Source organism: Pipistrellus hanaki (assembly GCF_964339955.1).
Source record: "Pipistrellus hanaki genome assembly, chromosome: 1".
Taxonomy (NCBI): Eukaryota; Metazoa; Chordata; class Mammalia; order Chiroptera; family Vespertilionidae; genus Pipistrellus; species Pipistrellus hanaki.
Window position 1 is genome coordinate 105,628,210 of NC_140503.1, and position 15,150 is coordinate 105,643,359.

Below are 15,150 nucleotides of genomic sequence, written 5' to 3' on the forward strand. Positions count from 1 at the left end.
AGGAAGTGGAAGCTGACCAGCAACCACCCTCAGACTCAGCTGCAGTTCCCAGTCTCAGATCCAAGTGCACTATGCAGCCACCAGCAGATCTAGCAGCACACTTAACCATCCAGCTGCTGCACTAGAACACGACAAGGACTGGACATCTGCTTCTGAGGCAACACGAGATTCTATTTCTGTTGAGAGTCCTGTTGGAAAAAAGCAGGCTTTCAGCACAGACTGGCCTGGAAAGCCTCAGACCACAGGATGTGCATCTCTGCCCTTCCTGAAGACGCGGGGAAAGCCCACAGTCAGAGGACAACTTACTCTAGGTGTCACCACTACCTACCTCACTTGATTCCAGGCCCAGCAGACTCCTGATTTTTGTCCTCTCATCTGGAGAGGAACTCCAACAAAATGGGTTGGGAGGAAGCTGAGCTGAAGGGGAGAGGAACTAGATAGGATGACGCAGACATTGGGAGTTTAGAACCAGGCAAAATAAAGATTCAAGAAGTAGAAGTCAATCAGTATGGGGCAGAGGGGGAAGATAAGAGGGAGCTTAGGTACAAAGGAATGAAGACCAAGTGACTAAAGCTGGGGCATAAGGAGATTTGGTTTCAGGAGCATGATAGACACTGCGGGTCTAGGTATAGTCAGCAGTGTCTGTGGGCTTGCTGCCAAGTTATTGAGTGCTGATTTAAGGATCCTTAAATTCCCAGAATAACTGGGGAGGGCCAAGAATGCATGTACATGTGAGGGTCAAGTTCCTTTGCATAGAGATGAGAGGGTTATGGGATGAGAGGCAGTATTAAGGAAGTGAGAGATTATTTATTAAGCAGCCAGTCCATTCATCGACCAGCCCTAGAGCCAGCAGCAGTCCCCACACTGCTTAGCAGTCGCGAGTTCCTACCTTTCCTATTCACTAGAAGCCCACAAGCATGGTATTCTTATCGTCGCTCAGCATCGCTATCAAGGTGGGATCTCATTTCTATGTCAAACAAGATATAAACCCAGGAGAGCACCCTTCACAAGCCAGAGGAGAGGCCCATATGTTTCACTTTAGAGACTGGAGGATCAGCAAGAAATGACAATAGCTTTTCCTGTCCTAGGGCACCAATTCTGTGGTTCAACTTGTAGCCGGAAGAATAATAGCTCTATTTGTTGACTGTTCACTGTGTGCCAGGCATTATACTAACTGCTTTAAATGCATTCTATCTCATGTGATCCTCACAACAATATTATGAGGTGGGCACTATTATGAGGAAACAAGTTCAGATTGGTTGCAAACTCTCAAGATGGTAGCTCAAGTGTCAAGATACAAACCCAGGACAGTTTGACTTAAAAAGCCATGTTTTAGCCTGGCCTGTGTGACTCAGTGGTTGAATGTCGACCTGTACACCAAGAGGATGCACAGGCCCAGGTTGTAGGCCCAATCCCCAGTTGTGGGCAAGCAGGAGGCAGCCAAACAATGTTCTCTCTCATCATTTTCCTATCTCTCTCCCTCTTCCTTCCTCTCTCTCTGAAATCAATTTTAAAAAAACATTTTTAAAAAAAAGCCACATTCTGAAACATAATGCTGACCTCCTAAACTCGAGCACTCCTTTCTGGGGGAGGAGGACCAAGAGCTCTTAAAGATGTGGGGCCTGAGCGCTGCAGCAGCAGCTTGCCTGCTTCCTCCCACATTTTGGTTTGACTTTGTCATCCTCTCTCATTCTTGTTTCACATCTTGGTGGGCTTGCTGCCAGGCAAAATCTGAGCAAACTGGAGAAGTCTCATTTACTGACCTGTGAGATCATTTTCTAAAGTGATCCCATCTCTAGCTGCACTCCAACCAGCCTCCAGAGTGGCACGAACATGGACAAATCCCAGCTTACCACCCATTTTCCCATTTGATTTTTAAATGAAATTGGAACCATTCACCCAAAAATCCCTAGTGCTTCTGAGGTACAGGTACACAGCCTGCAAGGAAAAAACAAACAAACAAACAAAAACCACAAAAAATCCAAGAATAGCTAACATAAAAGGAAACACCTTTTAGAGAAGCCGAACTGAAACTGCATTTTACATTCACAAAGGATCCTTTAAAACAAAGCATTTTCTTTCTGCTGGTTTTGACTCATTTTCATATTTCCTGCCTGAGTGGCCCTCGGATCTCCTGTGGTGTTCCGAGCGGATGCACCTAGATGAGAGCCTCTTCCCACCTGAATGAAGAAAAGGCTCCCATTCAGCTAAAGGGGAACTATAAGAAAATGACAATTCTGACTGGAATAATGAGGCGAACATACTTTGTTTACTAATTTATTAATAAGTTTAATAATAAACTTATACAAAAGAACATATTTTTGGCTTTGAAATCATGACATAAAACAGGAAGGCAAATAATTGGAAATTATCAGCTGAAAATGGTAGAATCAACTCATGTTGAACCTGAGTAACACTCCAGCTGGGCAGCAGCAGGTGCACCAGCTGAGCTGGCTCCACCTGCTCAGCTCCCCATGGTGGTCTGGTCAGGGCATACAGGAAATTCACCTTTTTCTCCATTATTTCTTTCCATCCTGACTTGAACTACAAGAATAGTGATGTATCCTAGTTTTTAGGATAGTGTTGTTGTTTTCTTAACTTGGTTGAACTACATGTTTTCGACCTTCAAGAACAAAAAACTGCTAAAATCAATTGTAACTATAAAGCCATTTCTATTTTTGGTCAGCTATTTGCTGTAGGCAAAACTTCATATAGGAATTTTTGTTGCGAGTTTCCAAGACTGCATCCCTAACAAGCTCAATGAACATCTGTGGCCAAATCTTCTGCAAAGCCTCTTTTTTCATGTTGATTTCTGTGGCTTCCTTCACAAGGTCCTCTATGTAAATTTTGCAGAATTTCTTTTTTTCCTTTGTTTCCTGTTAAAAAAGAAAAATCTGCACTGAATCATAATTAATCCAAAGCAACAATGAACTACAGAAACTTGAATACTTTCCTAGACAGTAACACCTGTCAGGGCAGCACTACCGGACAGCAGTAATACTTTCCTGGACAGTCTGAACACAGAGCAGCAATTGGGAGATCCCTACTTCCCACTCCTACCTCCAGTGGACAACTCTGAGGAGATTTAAAATTTTTTCAAGAAGCGGAGAGGGAGAATATATGTTATACATGAAGGAATGCTGGGTTGTGAGTCAAGAGAGAGTGATTAAGGGACTAAAGTAAGATCTATCAGTAGTAGAATCAGGGGCCCAAATCTAAGTCTCCTGGTGACCTAATGGTCTTTTCTAAAATATTATGTGACTTCAGATTCATTCTTTTCCTTTGGTATTTCTCAAAACAGGAGTCAACATTCCCTGTCTTTACTTCTTCTTGCTTATTTATGCTCAAACTACTTTAGCTGAGACTTGCTTCTATGACTCCACTGAAATGATTTTTGTTAAACACATACACACACACACACACACACACACACACACATGCACACGCACACGCACACGCACACCAAATAAGCCCCAATGACCTTGATTGACAAATTTATCAACTTTTTTTTTTCTTTCTTGTTTGTGCCCTTGCTGTGTTAAGAGAAAATCTTAGCCTACCCAACCAAGGTCATAAAGATTTTTCTCCTTAAAAATGAGGACTTTTTTTTTTCATACTTGGATTTTTATTTTATCTGGATTTAATTTTTGCTGTATGGTATAAAATAGGGCCTCCTCAGTACCATTTATTATGCAGTCTGTCTACACTAGTCTGCAAAATCTGCTATCTGTATAAAGATTCCCATAAGCATGGGATAATTCTGGCTCTATTTTGTGCACAGGTCCATTTATCTATTTCTACACTGCCTTTATTACTATACTGTATGATAATACTTGCTATCTGGTGAGGCAAGTTCTCCCACTTTTACTCTTGAGTATTTTAGGTCTATCGGATAATATTTTAAGAAACTGCTCTATCAGATAACTTTTATGATCAAATGGTGAATTTCCACAAATAACTGTCCACATTTTTATTAAAGCTGCCTTATATTTATGGATAGACTTAGGAAGAATTGACATTTTTATCATGTAAAAAGCTTCTGTCCAGCCCAGCTGGCATGGCTCAGTGGTTGAGCATTGACCTACAAATCAGGAGATCATGGTTGGATTCCTGGTCAGGGCACATGTCTGGGTTGCAGGCTTGATCCCCAGTGGGGGTTTGGAAGGAGGTAGCTGATCAATGATTCTCTCTCATCATTGATGTCTCTCTCTCTCTCCCTCCCCCTCTCTCTCTCTCAATCTCTCTTTCCTCTCTGAAATCAATAAAAATATATTTTTTAAAAATTTCAATCCATGAATATTATCTATTTAATTCTTCTTTGGTGTCTTTCTATAAAATTTCACAATTTCGTTGAAACCTCCATAAAAGATTTACACATATTTTATTATTCATGCCTACAATGTTTGTTTTTGTGGTACATGGTACATTATTTGAAATTTTTGAATAAATAATACAACCTAGATTAAATTATTGACTCCTTTTCTAAAAGCTCTTCATAATTTAGGTAGATCATTGCAAACTATTTTTTGTTTGTAATCTATCTTTCCTGATTTTATTACCCTGAAGGTCTTTCTCATCCCAATGCTACACATTAATTTTCCATTTCTTGTATAATTTTTATGCTTTCATTATAAACTTTTAAATATCTGATCTACTGGGAATTTATGCTGATGTAAGACATAAATACCAAATTCTGCTCCCCGCCTCAGTTTCCTAATTATTCTCAAATCATTTATTGGATAGTCCACCTAACCAGTTTGAGATTATTCTTTATCATATAATAAATTCTCTTTTGTATTTAAATATATACTTGACTTTTTATTGTATTCCATTAGTCCATTTCTTCATAACCATTATGTTTGAACTGGTAAGAATTTATAACATGCCTTAACATCTAGCAGTACTGGTCTTTTTCAGTCTTTATGGCTATTTGTTATTTTCCCAGATGTACTGTAGGATCAACACACCTCAAACTAAAATGTTTGTACTTTTATTGGAATCACATTAAAACTTTAAATTAACTTAAGGAAAACTAACAATTAACTTTAGATCCTTCTTATCCAAACGTGATAGGTTTTTTCATTTGCATAAATCTTTTGTGTACTTCATTAATGTTTTAAAGTATACTTCAGATAGTTCTTGCATATTTATTAGTTAGTTTCCTACTAGGTATTTTATCTTTTTGTGCTGTTACTGTGTGTCTTTCCTCCAATATATTTACTTTTTTGTTGTTATTTATATATATGGAAACTGTTAATTCCTGCTCCATTACTGAATCTTCTTACAGTTCTGTATAGTTTCTCAATTAATTCTCTTGGGATTCCCAGGTATTCAATAATATTTGAAAATAATAAATTCACTCTCTTCTTGTTAAGTTACCAATGGTTTCTTTCTCTGGTCTAACTGTATTATTTGCTTTGATAAATAATAATGGTGATATTGGACATTCATGTCTTGATTCTGACTCAGTAAAGCATTGTGTTTATTGCTGTGCACAGATCACAAACTTGGTGGCTTAAAACAACATACATCTATTATTTCACAAGTTTCCATGTGTCAGTCCAGGCATGGCTGAGCTTGAGGCCCTGCTCAGGACAACACAAGGTGTTGGCCAAGTTTCTTTTTCTGAAGCTTGGAGTCCTCTTCTAAGCTCAGGTAGTTGTGGCCGAATTCATTTTCTTGCAGTTGTTGGACTGAAGTCTCAATTTCTTGTTGGCTGTCAGTAGGCAGCTGCTCTCTAGGACCTTTTTGCAATTCTTTTCCATATGACCTTCTCAAAATATGGGAGCTTATTGCTTTAAGGCCTGTAGGAGACTTTCTCAGGGAAATCTTGAATCCCTTTTTAAACGATTGCCTCATTAGGTCAGGATCATTTATTTTTACTAACTCAAAGTCAACTAATTTTGGATCTTAATTATATCTGCACAATTCCCTTACCCTTAGAAGCAAGTCATAGGTTTTATTTGCACTCAGTGGAGGATATATTCCCAGAGTGTGAATGCCAGGGAGTGGGAATCGTGGAGACCCTCTCAGTCAGAATTCTGCCTCCACTAATGCGAATGTTCCTAGAGCTTCCACATCATGCATGATTTTTACTATCCAATTTCTAGTTATTATATTCTATTTAAAGAAAACTTAAAATGGGTGTTCAGTTATGTGAAATGTCTTTTCAATTCCTATAGAAATCATCACAATTTTTTACTTTAGATCTATTAATTTGCTAGAATAAATTGCACTTGGCTATAGTGTTAGTTATTCATTTAATGTTCTGCTATATTTTGATTGGTAACATTTTAAAAGGACTTTTGTAACATTAATATTCTTAGGTATCTAGTCTGGCTTTTCTTTTTCTTTCCAATCCTGACATAACATTTGAAATCAGTGTTATCCTGGCAACCTTGAAAAAATGTAAATATGTTCTTTATTTCTCAGTGCTTTTGAACATCTAAAAATCACTGGATTGTCTGCTTTTTAAGAGTTGGTAGATTTCTCTTTGAAACTGTCCTTGTTTTGAATGCAGCTCTTTCATATTTTTCTAAATGTCTTTTATAGAAATTGTATTAATTTTTGACTGATTAAAACAACTGCTTTCAGGAAGAGAAGGACTCATAATTCTGCTAGCTTGGCTTTTTCCTTTTTTGACAAAATCAGGAAACCCCTGATGGCCAAAGGATTACATTCAGTCTCTTTCATGTAGCCCTCCTACCACCTTTCAGGCTCATCTTTTAAGCATCTTCCTCAGTCTCTGTGCTTCAACAACACTAAACTGCTTATAGTTCCTGGCCCTTTCCTTATCTTCTTACATTTCTATGCCTTTTATTCCCACTGTTCTCTTTGTCAGCATTGCCCTTCCCTTTGGTATGTAGTTATTTTTCCCTATAAGACTGACACCAGGAACCTCCTTCTTTAGAAAGCCTTCTTTGACCTGGGTCAGCCATCCCTCCTGCATGCTCTTGATATATTGATTTATTATTATCCTTGTGTATGTCCATCTCCTCTCTGAGAATATAAGATTCATAAGACTAACACAGGAACTTCTTACAGTCCAAGTATTATATGTTATAGGTGCTCAAAATGATTTTTGAATAAGCAAAAATATAAGTGTAGACAGAATTAAAATGAGACAGAAGATTAGCTGACTAAGTATTTGAAGAGTTTTCTTAAGAAAAGGACTTGTTCTCTTTTTTACACAAAGCAGTACTAGATTCATTAAATGAAAGTTATCAGCTTAATTTGGGTAAGAATTTCTTCATAGTTAAGGGTTGTTCAGTGATATACAGCTACATCATGAAGCAGTGACCTTTCTTGCACTAAAAGAATTGAAAGTAAAATCTGAACATCTTTTAGGATGTTATAAAAATACTAGAGGCCCAGTCCATATATACCTTAGTACAGCCTGCACCCTCTCCAATTTGGGACCTACAGGGATTGGACCTAAACGGGCAGTCGGACATCCTTCTCACAATCCAGGACTGCTGGATCCCAACTGCTCTCCTGCTTGTCTACCTGATTACTCTCTAACCACTCCCCTGCCAGCCTGACTGATGCTTAACTGCTCCTCTGCCAGGCGAATGCCCCTAACTGCCCTCCCTTACTGGCCTGGTTGCCCCCAACTGCCCTTCCCTGCTAGCCCAGTAAACCCTAACTTCCCTCCATTGACAGCCTGGTCGCCCTCAACTTCCCTCCATGCAGGCCTGGTCACCCCCAATTGCCCTCCCCTGCAGGCCTGGTTGCCCCCAGATGTCCTCCCCCACAAGTCTGTTCACCCCTAACTGCCCTCCCCTACAGGCCTGGTCTCCCCCAACAGCCCTCTTCTGCAGGCCTGGTTGCCAACTGCCCTCCTTTGCCTGCCTAGTCAAGCCTAACTGCCCTCCCCTGCAGGCCTGATCATCCACAAATGCCCTCCACTGCCGGCCATCTTGTGTGTTAGGGTGATGATCAATTTTTATATCACTCTTTTATTAGATAGGATTGTTAAATACATTGAGTTTTCTGGTGATCTTCAAGCTATGATCCACAGAGCCCTATGGGTTCCAAAGAGATGCTTGAGGATTGGGGTGAAACGAGAGGAAAGGAAAAGAATAGGAGATCCAATCAAATGAAGTTCTGAACCCCTTACTTTCCCTCTGCAGCAACAGCAGCTCTGCTGTCTTGCTTTGTTTTGATATAGTGGGTTTTCAACTACAATATGGTTTGAATAGAGTCCTATAGCTGTTAAAAAACACACACATTTGAAAACTACTTGCCTATTTCACTTCAAATTTTATATATCTATGACACCTATTCTATATCTACTAGTATATCTAGATTTAGATCTAAATGATGTATCTATGTATTTTTATATATAGTGCTTTGCACATGTCATAGGTGTGCAATGTTACCTGATCTTTTTGTCTTATTCTTTTGCCCATTAGTTCCCTCAAAATCTCTTGTAGAATCAATCTAACATTATATTGTTAATTAGATGACTTGTTTCCTCAGCTTTTTTTTTTTTTATGAGTTCCATCAAGGCAGAAACGACATGCTTTTCTTCTTTGTAGTTCATGCAGCACACTAACATTTCATTCCCCCTTCCCAATAAACCTCTGAACATTTTGCCTTTGTAGTTACAGTGGAAACAGAACAGGTCAAAATTATATTATATGATTAAAAATACAGAAGTTCTTTGATTGAACCATTACAATGGACACAACACTAGGGGGGTGAGGGCATGTACTGGGGAGTGTGAGTGGCCAGGGAGAGTTCACTGGAGGAAAAAAAAATATTTTAATTGCTATGTATGGGCCGGGGGGGGCGGGAGGGGGAGGGGAGTGTAATTTGAAATATCAGGGGGACCACTATGTAAAATATATGATTATCTAAACACACACACACACACACACACACACACACACACAAAGAATACAGAAGTTAATCATGTAGAAGATTGAAAGAAGTGAATTAAAACCCCAAGGACTCAAGCAAAGGGAACAGAAATGTGTCCCCTGCCAGTCTGGCATGGGTTAGTTAAGTATTCACAGCAAATCCTATATTCTTTTTCTTTTAAGTAGGACCTTTGGCCCTACTTTGGTCTAGATTTTTTATACAAATTTATTTCTTTTTTTGTTTGTCTATTAAATTTATTAGGGCAACATTGGTCAATATGAATATATAGGTTTCAAGTGTAGTCTCTATGTTATAAGACCTGATATTGTACTGTGTGACCATCATCCAAAGTAAAATATTCTCGTCACCGTTCAGATTTCTTTTGAAGATTCTTTTTCTGCAGAAATGAAGATATTGGAAATATGGGCTCTACTTTTCCTAATGCTATGGTGCCTACTTTCCTCATCTCTGTATATTTAAGGCTGGCTAACATTCCAGACAGTAACAACACTAAAAGGTTATCTTGACTGTTTGAGGGAGAAATGTACAAGCTCCAAGTCCTAAGCCATGTGAGATATACCCAGACACTAGATTCCAAAAATAAATGGTAGTTTTACCTCTAGTTTTTCATTATAAAAGTCTCTTGTGGTATAATTTAGCATAGCACGATTTGTATTTTCTCCTACAAATCTTTTGCTATCATTATTTTCTTCATTAACAATACCATGTTTTTTCCCCTTCGTTTCTTGTAGATAGCGGAATTGTTTCTTCCTACAGAAAGACAGTAGAGAGATATAGAGTTACTTAACATATTTATTAACAAATGTCCATTTTTTAATTTTGTTTTAGAGGGGAACATATATTCTTTTGAATGTTTTATGAGTTTGAATTAATTATTTACTTGAGCTCAGTTCAGTGCTCCAATCTTTCTACTAATTAAGGTATTCAACACAAATTCTTGTTTCATAACTACCAATCATCAATATAAGCATGTCTCAAGCATTTCTAAAGTGAAAAAGACTCAACATTTAAAAAATCAATACAAAAATTAAGTAATCACAGAGCACAAAATAACCCAATTAAAGACGTAGTAGATCAAACTTTCAGAGTCTTTATATTCCATAAAACATGTTAGTTACCCTCTTGTAAGGCATACAAATACCTCATAAATTCCACTAGACAGCTTAGTATTATTATAAATAGCTAGAACATGGAATGGGATACTGGTTTAAGTTCAGAGAAAATCAAAACAAAAACTTCCAACTGTTAGCATATCAGTGCCAGATCTCAATAGGAGGTAAATAATGAGAGAGGAGCCTCATTTGATTAAGATGAAGAACATAAACGGTGCTCATAGTATCACTTACAGACCCATAAGCCTAATCCAGAGGGCTCCAACTCATCCTCCATGAAAGATGCTTCTGGTTTCCACCACTTCGAGTGTCTATACATGAAGTGGTATTACTACTTTACTGTGAACTTAAGACAGGGCAGAAGAAAAATATTTCTTTTAAAATTTGTTCCATTTTCCAATTTAAAGGTGTAAAACAATCATTTGAAAAGTTGTAAGGAATACAAATTTTTGAAAAGTATAAAAATTAATCTACTTTAAGCTAAATCACTCATAAATCTATAGCACATAAATCTATATATATAAATCTATAACATTGTTCACAATTGACATATTTCTCTTTAGGCCTTTTTTATAAATGTTTGTAAAAAGTTAAAACCATACTACACATCCAATTCTGTACACTGTTTTTCACTTAATGTTATATAATTTTCCATGTCATTAAAAATTAATAATTTTGCCCTGGCCTGTGTGGCTCAGTTGGTTGAGCATTGTCCTGTGCACAGAAGGGTCACAGATTCAATTCCGTTAGGGCACATACCCAGCTTGCAGGTTCAGTTCCTAGAAGGGGCTCATACGGGAGGCAACCGAAGAATGTTTCTCTCTCACATAGATGTTTATCTCTTTCTCTCTCCCTCTCCTTTCCTCTCTCTCTAAACATATATCTACAACAGTAGTATATATTAGAAAAGAGTTAATGGAGACACAGTATTCTAGATTCTTATATTCCGTAAGATGGAGATACAGTAGTTAACTTTAGATGTCAGTACTTTTAAGAGTGCATGATTTTTTTAAATAATAGTTTATTGATTTTTAGAGAAAGGGAGAGAAACTTGCTTTTATTATTTTGTTTTAATATGTCAATTTCATCTTCATTATTGAAGAACATTTTTGTTGTATATAGAATTCCAGGTTGGAAATTCATTTCCTTTAGTATTTTAAATTATATCATTTGTTATTCTATCTTGTGGCTTCTACTACTTCTGTTGTGAAATTATTTGTTGATGTGGATACAACAGAGAATACCCTTTACTCTCTGTTGTATCTTTCTTTGAAAGTTCAATCAACATATGTTAAATCTTCTAATTCACTCCATCTTAAAATTTCTTAACTTATTTCTCTGTTCTTCTTTTTCTTTGGGATGCATTCTACCAATTTCACTAGCCTATTTCCCAATTTACAGGTTTTATTTTCTTTTTATAAAACTTATATTTCAAATTATTCCAATCAAAGGCAGATGCAAACTTTGTGGAGACTGAAGCATCTATAACTTTATTGTCTCTATTTTAACATAAATACAAAATTCTGAATATGAAACACCATTACATTTCTGAGCTTCAAATAGGCCTCAATGATTCTCCTTTCTACTGTATCTAATTGGCTGTTAAAACTCTTAAGTTTTAAATTTTTTAATTGTATTTTTTACTTATAGAACTTCCTTTGGTTTCCTTTCAGATCTGCTGGATCACTTTTTAAATTTTCCTCTTCTCTCCAGATATTTTCAACCTTGTCTTTTATATCATGAAATATACTAGGCATAATAATTTTATATTCTATGAGTGATAATGCAAAAATCTAAAGTATTCATGGGCTGTTTTTGTTGTTGTTTTTTTCCTGCTAGTTCTTGTATATGGTGCTTTATTTCCTAGTGTGTGCTTGGTTGTGTGTGTGTGTGTGTGTGTGTGTGTGTGTGTGTGTGTGTTGGTCATTGTTTTTAAAAATTATCCATGGGACCCTCGCCTGTGTGGTTGCTTGTTTGATTCCTGGTCAGAACACATGCCAGAATTCTGGACTCAATCCCTAGTAGGGGACTTGCAGGAGGCAACTGATTAATGCTTCACTCTCACATTGATGTTTCTCTCTTTCTTTCTCTTTCCTTTCCTCTCTCTAAACATCAATTTAAAAAGTATTATCCATGGGGATTCTTTGAGATAGGATGAAAGCAACTTCTCCCAGAGAGGAGGTGCATTTGGTTTTCCGAAATATCTAGAGAAAGTAACATTTAAACTTAGATATTATTTTAAACTTCCCGTGTAGTGTGAATTCAGGCTGCAAGTCTATTAAAAAACTGTCTTTTGATTATAACTTCTTACAGACAACTTTGCCACTTTTCTGCTCAAGCCAAGACAACTTTTCTTATAAAACCTTGAGAGTGGGGAGAGGAAGAAAGGTTTATTTCTGATAACCTTCACCTTGGTGATGTTGCCATTTGGCTTTTAGCATTATCTTGGGAAGATCTCAATTTATATTCACCATTTTAGATGAGGTCCTGGGCTGTGATTTTTTATCATTCCTTTTTTTGTAGCTAAAAGTCCCAAAATTTAAATTTCCCTGAAATGCCTTGAGGTCAAACATAGTCTTTGTGCTCATATTCTCAATGTTCTTTTCCCCATGGATAACAGCTTAATAATTTTGTTATATATTGTCATCTCTTCAATACTTTTATGGAGCTTTTAAAAGTCTTATCCAGAGCCGAAACCAGTTTGGCTCAGTGGTAGAGCATCGGTCTGCGGACTGAAAGGTCCCAGGTTTGATTCCGGTCAGGGGGCATGTACATTGGATGCGGGCACATCCCCAGTAGGGGGTGTGCAAGAGGCAGCTGGTCAATGTTTCTCTCTCATCGACGTTTCTAGCTCTCTATCTCTCTCCCTTCCTCTCTGTAAAAAAATCAATAAAATATATTTTTAAAAAATCAATAAAAGTCTTATCCAGAATTTTTAGTTGTTTTTAATGGTCAAAACAATCTAACTCATCATTTTCATAAAGCAAGTCCCAATATCTCAATGAAAAGTTTCAAATTGTACAAACATACACAGAGTTAAACTTGAACACCATTTTTCAACTATTCCACCACCATTTCAACATCCACACCCATCCAGGTGTTTATTTTTTTAGCTCCTTTTTTATGCTTCTGTGTACATATTTAATTTGTTGCTTTTTATAATAGCAGTGGGTCATAATATAAATAATGTTTTATGTTTTATTTTATTTTATTTAACTGTCTGCCTCTGGATTATTTCATGACAGAACAGTCCTACCTTACTCTACATATACTTTAATCTATAATGTAGGTAGTATCATAGTAAGTAGTCTCAGGTAGATACTATGGATGTATCATGTAACAGTATCATGGTTTAGTTTTCCCTAACATTAGGCAGTTAGTTACTTTCCAATGTTGGGTTACTATAAACAATAAAGCAATGGCAGCCTCTTGTACATATATCATTAATGCCACTATATATGCTTTACAATAAGTTATATTTGTAGTATTATACAAGCCTCCTACAGGAAGATTGAGCCTGCAAACCAGGAATGTGCCCTGACCAAGAATTTCTGCATACAGACATAAGATAGATAATGCCAAACTACTTCCTCAAAGTTATACTTTTGCTAACAGTAGAGTGTACATTTCCCTGAATATTAATAAATCCTTGATATTATTGGTTTAAAATTTTAAGTCAATCTCATTGGCAAAAAAATTCTCATTATTTTAATTTTATTTCCCTAATTACAAGTTAACTTCATCTTTTGTTATGTTATTTGGCCATTTGTCATTATGAATTCTCTATTTATATACTTTGATTTTATTTCCTATCATGTTGATTGTCTTTTTCTTACTAAATTTATAGAACTTTCAAAATTTGTTAAATATCTTGAAAATATATTCTTTCTATATGCTTATGTCTTTTGACCTTATTATGGTTTTTATTGTATAAAACTTTTAAATTTTTATGAACAAAATGTGTCAAATTTTATGGAAGTATTAGAAAATTTAGTAGAGTAGTTTTTAAAAGTTGGGATAATTAATGCCTTCCTAAGATACAAATTCATCTCATTTGGTTTATTGAGTACTCTCATTAAGATTTTTCATTGAGAATTTAGTAAATTTGTGAATTAATTCAAATATGTTTGCATATTTTTACTATTAAGTCTCAGAAATCATTAAAAGCACATCTCTTCATTTCTTAGGCTTTTTTTATTCCTAATTTCACTGTGGTTTTATAGTTTTTATTGCTTGAATAAATAGTATACTTTTCTAAAACTATTTTCAATAGTTTTTTAATGTAATAAGGAAATGTTAATTATTTTTGAATGCTGAAGTGGTGTCTGACCTCCTTGCATATTTTGACTAGTTCAAAAACATTTAATAGTTGAGCTATTAGATTTTTCTTAGAAAACTATCTTTATAAAGAGTGAATTTTTGTTTTTACTGGACAACTGTTCATTTTTCAATTTCTTCTTTTCTTTAAAAATTACTGTTATATTTATGAATTACTTCATTTTATTTCATTTTATTCTGGAATTTTCTAGCTTCCTGAATGAAAAGCCTCATCATTAATTTCTAATCTTCACTTTCTAATAAATATATTAAAGATATATATAGTATACTATTAGCCATGCCTCATAGATTTATATATATATATATATATATATATATATATATATATATTTTTTTTTTTTTTTTTTTTTTTAAATTGAGCATTTATTAAGCCCAAAGGAAAAAAATGTGTATTTTTTCTTTGGGCTTAATAAATATTCAATTTTTTCCAAAATATTTCTTAGGTGTTTGAATAGTCTTTTTGTTGTTGTTGTTGTTTGTTTGTTTTATAGTGAATTGGGAATAAGGTTCTGGGAAAAATTTTAAATACAGGTTGGGAAAAAAAGTAGATTTACAGAAGTTTGTATGGAAAATAACACAATAATTAATAATAATACAACAATAGTCTGGCTAGTGTGGCTCAGTGGTTGAGCATTGACCTGATTTACTAAGAGGTCCCTGATTCGATTCCTGGTCAGGGCAAATGCCTGGTTGTGGGCTTGATCCCCAGCAATGGGGCATGCAGGTAGAGGCCAATTGATGTTGATACATCAATGTTTCTTTCTCTCTCTCCTCTCCCTTTCTCTTTGTCTAAAATCAATAAAAACATATTAAA

At 35.9% G+C, this 15,150-nt stretch overlaps 1 protein-coding gene across 9 annotated transcripts in view; it reads right to left on the bottom strand.

The window, feature by feature from the left end:
• Nucleotides 1–2,264: 2,264 nt before the first annotated feature.
• The window catches only part of LRRC49 (leucine rich repeat containing 49), a 182,350-nt gene continuing 169,464 nt past the window's right edge, over nucleotides 2,265–15,150 (bottom strand). For all 9 annotated transcript variants that reach the window (XM_084885081.1, XM_084885079.1, XM_084885075.1 and 6 more), the window contains 2 exons: nucleotides 9,483–9,636; nucleotides 2,265–2,876 (listed from right to left, as the gene is read on the bottom strand). In XM_084885081.1, coding sequence (XP_084741207.1) covers nucleotides 2,673–2,876; nucleotides 9,483–9,636 — 358 coding nt within the window. In that variant the 3' untranslated portion in view covers nucleotides 2,265–2,672. The remainder of the gene's footprint in view (nucleotides 2,877–9,482; nucleotides 9,637–15,150) is intronic.